This window comes from Schistosoma haematobium, chromosome 1 (assembly GCF_000699445.3).
Source record: "Schistosoma haematobium chromosome 1, whole genome shotgun sequence".
In the NCBI taxonomy this organism is placed as follows: Eukaryota; Metazoa; Platyhelminthes; class Trematoda; order Strigeidida; family Schistosomatidae; genus Schistosoma; species Schistosoma haematobium.
Window position 1 is genome coordinate 91,569,281 of NC_067196.1, and position 7,861 is coordinate 91,577,141.

At 32.6% G+C, this 7,861-nt stretch overlaps 1 protein-coding gene across 2 annotated transcripts in view; it reads left to right on the forward strand.

The window, feature by feature from the left end:
• Positions 1-7,647, forward strand: part of MFSD4B (Sodium-dependent glucose transporter 1) — a 31,630-nt gene extending 23,983 nt beyond the window's left edge. For both annotated transcript variants that reach the window (XM_051210064.1, XM_051210065.1), the window contains one exon: positions 6,056-7,647. In XM_051210064.1, coding sequence (XP_051075553.1) covers positions 6,056-6,970 — 915 coding nt within the window. In that variant the 3' untranslated portion in view covers positions 6,971-7,647. The remainder of the gene's footprint in view (positions 1-6,055) is intronic.
• Positions 7,648-7,861: the final 214 nt, after the last annotated feature.

Consider the following 7,861-nt stretch of genomic DNA (forward strand, 5'->3'; position numbering starts at 1 on the left):
TTGGGTATCGTAATAACTAATGATAAGATTGATATTATTATAAGTGGACAATTAATAAGATTATAGACTACTCAAACTCGTTCTATGCTTAGGTGCGGCCAAACCAAATGGTAGCATCAGTGCTTGAAGTCACTAACTTTTAGTCTTAACCATGTTGGCAGATGAAGACCACTTGGTTGGGTTCCGTGTGAATATCATAACTAATGGTTGGAGACTGTGGGTGACATCGCTCAGAATCAATCACAATCGCATCGGTGGGTACAGTCTTTATCTTCTCCTAAACTATGAGATTGAAATCGCTTCATATCTTTCTTTCTTTCTACTTACTAAATCTTTCTTCCTGTACTATGTTCTTATATGCAATCTTTTTTTTATATATTACCACCACTGAATTAACTACTTCTATGAATTCAGTGTTCATTTTGTTGTGCTAATGAGGTATGGCAATTTGTATCTATGCATTTATGTGCCTGATTCTACGTTGTAGCTGACTAACTGACTGACTGACTGAAAAGTGTGATGATACAACTGTTGACTTTGTTTCAAAGTTAGTGTACTTATCATCGTTTATTGTGGGTCAGATTAATCGTTTTTGTCTAGGAAGATTAAGTTTTATCATGTCGGTTGATTCTAATGATCTGGAATATGCTGTTGAACAGATACATAACGTACAACCTTGTAAACTGGAAAATAGATTACGAACGAAGATATTTTCATCGTTGTACTTCAGTTAATTTTTAGGGGAGGTTCATCAGCCTAGATAGTAAATGGAACAGTGGTACATAAACTGAAAGCCCACTTGATTGTCACTAATTTCCAACACTTATCTGACTTTGATACAGTCAAGTTCTCTGAGCTAGGCGGTTTGAGAAGTGAACTTTTTTTCTACCTTTCTAGACAACATCACTATCACTACAAGCTCCGATTAGTTGTTATAAGCAATTTATTCTCTGTCTTGAAGTTTATGGTGATGATGTTAATTAGAATGACAACGAAAACTTCTTGGAAAATCGCCTAGATCACAGAACATAACTTTATTGAAATCATCATCTTAAGCTTAAAATCTCACCTCCATCTTGAAATGTTTGACAGTCTATCATGTGGTAAGTATACCAGTCTACTGTTCACATTCTATCAGTTGATAACTATCAAACATGATCATTGAGGGTTGCCTTCAGCCATTGATTGGTAACATGAGATCATAAGCATCTTCACAGAATTATTTATACATTCTAAATGCACCCGTACGAATAACTGACAACTTATTTTGTTGACCTGAAATTTGATTCTGAAGAACAATAAATGCTTTAAAACCAATTCATCCAGTTCAAAGACCACAACACCTTTAACATCCTAAAGTCAAGCTATAATTATTATCCATCATCTGTAGATGAGCTGCACAAATAACTACATATTAGATACACGTGACATGGAGATTCGGAAATAGTTTTATTGATAGAGTATATCAGGATAATAATTGTATACAGTTGTTTGTAAAAATACGCTTGTGTAAGTATGAAAACTACCCTACTGTTTAAAACGAATGAAACATGGCCCAGTTCATATCTGTAACATAATGACTTTAGAACAAGTGTAGTATCTATTTAGCTATCATCTTAGAAAGCTGATTAAGTAATCAAGTAATTGTAGGCATAGAGGCACGAAATAAATATCAACATATTTTCTACCAAGTATGGATAGTGGCTAGCAGTGGAATCCAGTTTGATGCGCGTTCCGTCCTATTTGGGACTCGTCAACTGGATGTACCTGCATCTCAGAGTTGTTGTACACTCTGGGACTCGAACCCAGTACCTTTCGCTCTAAACGCCATCACGATATCCACTTAACTACTGAGTCCTGATAGCCACTTGCTTGTGCAATGGGATGAAGTTCATTTCACTTGGTATTGTTTTACTTGAATCTAACCATTGATGTTTAGGACTGCAATTGATCAGTATCTTATTGGAATATGTGCATAATGTTCGTATTGCCTCGATATTACCTTGATCTACAAGCATTATATGCACACATGCCAATAAGAGACTGATCAGTTGCAGTCCTAAACATCAATGGGTAGATTCAAGTAAAACAATACCAAGTGATATTTTCTACCAGTTTGAGAAAACAAATTCAAGTGAATATTTTTGAAAGCATCAACTTGCAATTTTCAATTTTTCGACTGGGATCATGGACCGATTGATATTAGACCACTATGGAAAACCTGGAAACACTGAACAGCCATTTCGTCCTATTGTGGGACTCCTCACTAGTGGGCATTCACGACACCGCCCCGTGGGATTCGACCCCAGGTACTTTGGTCTAATGCGCAAACGCTTAATCTCTAGACCACTGAGCTGGCATCCAGTGGTGATAGTGTCCAACATCAACCGATCCGCGAAATTGCGCAACCATCTTCCATTTAACTGAGATAGATACTTGTCTCTACCTGATAAGGATTAGCTCCACTGGTCACAAGTGTCTAGCTCCGTGACGGAATTCTCAGAGTTCATGTGAGAAGCCGTATACATTATTAGGATACATATTACCCAGACAAAATTTCTAGACAGTTTATTGTCTAGTTAAAAAAAATAAAAAAAGACGAACAACCATATCGATTGATTTTTATGTCAATCATAAAAATGATGAAAATTGAAGAAAAAAACTGTAAATGATTATTTAGAAAATTAGATGATTTTTATTTCTTATAATATGAATATCTCAAGTATTATACGTAAAGATTGATGGTAACTAGCAGTGGAAACTAGGACGCGTGTTTCCTTCTATTTGGCGTTCGTCCACTGGATGTAAATGTATTCGAGTTGATGTTTACTACGCGACTCGAACCTAGTACTTTTTATATCAAACCTCATCGGATTATTCACTTGACAGGATGCACATCCTAAATATCAATGGGAAAACTTGAATAACCAATAGAAAATGAATTAAACTTCACCCCATTCTGCAAAGCAGTGGCTATCTAGACTCAGTAGCTAAGTAGATAACGTGATGCCGCTTGAAGAGAACACCAATGGGTTCGAGTCCGCGAGTGAATATCGACTCTAAGATGTAGGCAAATCCAGCTGACGACCCTTAAATAGGACGAAACGCGCGTTCTGAATTCTACTGCTAAGCATCATCTATCTTTACTTAGAATGTTTGTAACTCAAAGAAATATCGAGACAATCCATATGGGATGCACATTTGCCAATAAGGGAGTGATCATTTGCAGTCCTAAACATCAATAAGAAGATTTAAACAAACAATACAAATTTACATGAATATCACAATGGAAATACTTTCGCAGTGTTTAGATAGTTAATATATAGTACGAAAAATTCCAATTTTACCAACACTGAGTGATAATAACAGTTTCTATTCCATTATACTTCTTACATAGCAGCACTTCTCCACTAATAGCATCAAAATACCGATAGTAAAACTCTAGAAAGTAATGAAAATATCAAAGCCACTCTATCCTGAAACGTTTCTTAATTTCTTTAGTAAAATATTTATAATTTATACGAATTCTTTCCTAATTATCAGTACAGAGATATGTGCAGGTTATTGATTGTTACCAGTATCACGAATCTCCCTGAATTAGATATCTATTGTAAATCAGGTAACATTAGATAGCTAGTTCATCGTAGTTTGCGACCCCTCAACAGCGGACATTCACCAATCTCCCACCAACGATCGAACTAAGGGTCTTTAGTCTCTCGACGAACTCTTATCTTCTCGAGTATAGAACTGGGATACAACTGTAGAAACACTTAACTTTAGCTGATTCGTAACATTACACAACTATCTTTCATCATTCTCATTGAGTACCTGTCATACATTGACATATATGAACTTTATTGTTCATAACCTCTCCTTGATTGAAATAACTTGAAAAGTTCAAGTGTGATGTATGAGATCACAAGTTGCAACAAAATTATAAAATCTTTTAATAAAATCTGAGAACTTTCTGCAAACCAGACATTTCGATTTCAATTCATGATGCATACTACTTATATCTATCGATAACAGTAGCATACACCATGATACTTCCTCGCTTATATCAATACACGTGGACAATTGCGGACACTCATTCGATTGGAAAAATGTGGAAATCTTGGACAGAGGAAATTCCAAAACACACCAGAGGATTTTTAAAAGCCTGGCACTCAGGTCAATCAGCAATCAACAAGCACATTGATATCGATCCAATTTATCAACGAATCAGGAAAATTATGCACAAATATAGGAACAAAAATCAAGTCAATGGGAGATACAACCAAAACAAAGAAGTAAACAATGGCAGGTTTAAGGTTAACAAGAACCAATCAACGTCAAGGTGTTCAGAACAATCTATGAACCACATATGGAGAAATTCGAACACTTCACTTCTATCTGAAGTTTGTGCTGATGATGTCGTTCAGAAGAAGAACGATGAAAACTCCACGACTAAATCATTCAGCTCAAACTATAACTGATCTTTTTCTTTTACTTTATTATTATTATTCATTATCCATTGGAATGTTAAACAATCAATTTGATCAAAGAGACAAATCAATTGAACCGATAACATTTCTGTGTTTTGTTTTTCTTTCACTATCCTGTCAATGTTTATAATGGTAAATAAATATTTCTCTTTTTGTAAATAGAATCAACGTAATAAAATTTATGAGTTCTATTGTTTACGTCATCAATTTCGTTTGAAAAAAAGAGAAGAAAATATTGTTGACATGACAACAATATTAAATAGATGATTCGATAAAATAGTTGACATGCCAAATATTTATCAAAATAAATAAATAAGGAATGTAATTTAAGTGGATTAAAATTAAGAATGTCAAATGACAGATATGAATGAAAAATAAATAAAAAAATTCATATCATAAGGGGTATATTTGTGGATATTATAGTAATGTCAATAGTTAAGATCATGAGTCGATTGAAGCCAGATCAGCATGGAAAACCTGGAAGCATTGAACGGCCGTTTCATTCTAGTATGGGGCTCCTCAGCAGTGCTAGTCCATAAGCCCGCTTGTGAGATTCAAACCAAGAACCTATCAGTCTCACAATAGGACAAAACAACTATCCAGTACTTTCAAATTTTCTATGATCACAACTACTAAAATAATATTTATTATTATTATTATTATTATTTAAAGTTAGACATTAACACCGTTGAATGTCGGTCACCTCAGTGATCTAGTGGTTAAGCTCTCTCACGCAAGACTGATAGATCATGGGATCATGGATGTGCACTGTTGAAGAGTCTCACAATAGGGAGAAGCGGTCATTCACTGCTTTCAGATTTTCGATAATGATCTAACTTCGATGAACTCATAGTTTCAACTATTGGAATTAATAAAATCTTCTGATTTATTATTATTATTATTTAATATCAGATGGGTTTCTCGATATTATAGTATTTTCAATGGTTATGATCATGAATCAGTTGAAGCTAGACAACCATGAAAAACCTAGAAGCGCTGAACGGCCGTTTCATCCTATTGTGGGACTCCTCAACCGTGCACATCCACGACCTCACTCCCTATGAGATTCGAACCCAGAACCTACTGGTTACGTGCGCGAACACTTAACCACTAGACAGACCACTGAGCCGTACGATTTCCAACTGTGTTAATGTCTAACTTCAATTAATCCACGAAATGGAACGATACTTATTGTTTTTCTCTCTGTTATACTTTTCTCTTACGGTTATAACCCAGCTATTCCTATTGCTTAGTATTCTCGGACACCAATTCACTCGACAAGTCCCCCAAACCAGAACACGATTGAACAGGAAAATAGATAATATTCCAAATAACAAGATTAGATGGAAGTAAGAAGTACAATACAGAAAACGTTAGTATATTTCTAGGTTTTTTTTCACATGAGAAGATTTCTAGAGTATACTCCAAGTATTGACTAACGCTGATTGGTTAATTCTTATCCAATCAGTGTGCAGCAAAGCAATCGTTCATTGAGCATACTTTAATCTAGTTTATGTCCCATTAACACTCTCACTTTTGTCTTTCTTTGTTTTTTTTTGTTTTTTTTATAGATTACCTCATCATCATGGAAACAATTTTTTACTAAGAAACATTTATTCCATTCTATTAAATTCATTCAATCTATCATTTGTCAAAAATGTCATACAATTAAAAAGATTCATTTAATCATTATTAGTTGTACATTTATAGCATTCTTTACAATTGTTGGTAATGAACGTGTATTTGGTAAATTTATGTTTACTTATGCATTATATGGTCCTATACAATTAAATATTAAAGATAGTTATCTAATTAATCTTATATATTGGTTATGTTTTTGTATAGGACGTATTTTATTATTTCTATTAGCACTATGGATTAAAGCTACTATATTATTATTAGTATTATGTATTGGTACATTATGTAGTTCCATTGGTTTAATTATATTACCTTATGAAAAATTATGGTTTTATTTATGTACAATATTATTTGGTTTATTTAAAAGTCCATTATTTCCAATTACCTTAGCAACTATTAATTATTCATATGAAATTAATGGTTTTTTAATTATTATAGTCAATTTTGGTAGTTCATTTGGTGCTACATTATTACAATTTATTACTGGTTATTTAATACATCAATATGGACAAATGATATTTCCATATTTAGTAACTAGTACATCATTATTATTATTGATTACATCTATTATATTAATATTCAGTTTATTACATATTGGTAATCGATTTAAACATTTAAATCATATTATCATTGATACAATGAATGAATCAATCAATGAAAATAATCAATACACTACTAATACTATTAACACTAATACTACTAATACTACTACTACTACTAATAATAATAATGATAATGATAATAATACATCTCCTATAACCATATTACCAAGATCAAAAGTGATTCAATCGAAATTCAATAAACAAATCAATTCGATCAATAATAATAATAATAATGAAAAATTATAAAATTTGAATTGATTGATTTATTGATTTTTTTTCTTCATTTTTTTATTATTTCATATTGGATAATCAATAATTATGAATTATGTGAATAGTAGAGTTCGTATATAGAAGAGAGAATTTTCTAGGTAAATAATATTATTGATTTTTATTTTGAATTTTTTTCTTTTTTTTAAAAAAAACAAACAAACAATATTTCATTTTTATTATTATTTACTTACCTGCGCCTGTTACTTCTGATGGAGCATAGGCCTCAGACTCACTCTGTCCTGGGCCTTCTTTTCTAGTTCCATCTAATTCTTGTGCATTTTTCTCATGCCTATATCCATTTCTTGGCGTAACTTGTTCTTTGGTCTTCCACTTCTCCTCCTTTAGCCTTAAGGATTCCATGTGAGGGCTTGTCTTGTGATGCAGTTGGGTGCTTTCCTCAATGTGTGTCCTATCTTATTTATTATTTGATGAAAAAAAATTAAAGAGAAAAAATCAAAAAAAAAAAGAAATTTCATAAAATCTATAGAGAAAATCTTGTTTCTCATTACGTATTCAATTAATTTTTTTCTTTTTCTTTACTTTTTTTTCTTTTTTTTGAAAAAAAAGAAAAAAAAATTTTTTTTTGTGATCTCGGTGTAATCATGTTATATTGTTATTTCATTGGAATAAATTATCTTTGAAATTAATGGTGATTTAGTGTTGAGTCTTAGAGTTTTTAATTGTATTGTGGGGCCCATTATTTTGTTGTCGTTTAGATGGAACGATGTTGTCGAAAAGGCTCTCCACTTTAGTGGCTCGAGATCTGACTCCAAGGAGATCGTATGAATGTTTGTTATCGAAATATATATGTCGCCTATCCTCTTATATAATCCATCGACTTAAAACGCGTTAGTCAATAACAGATTT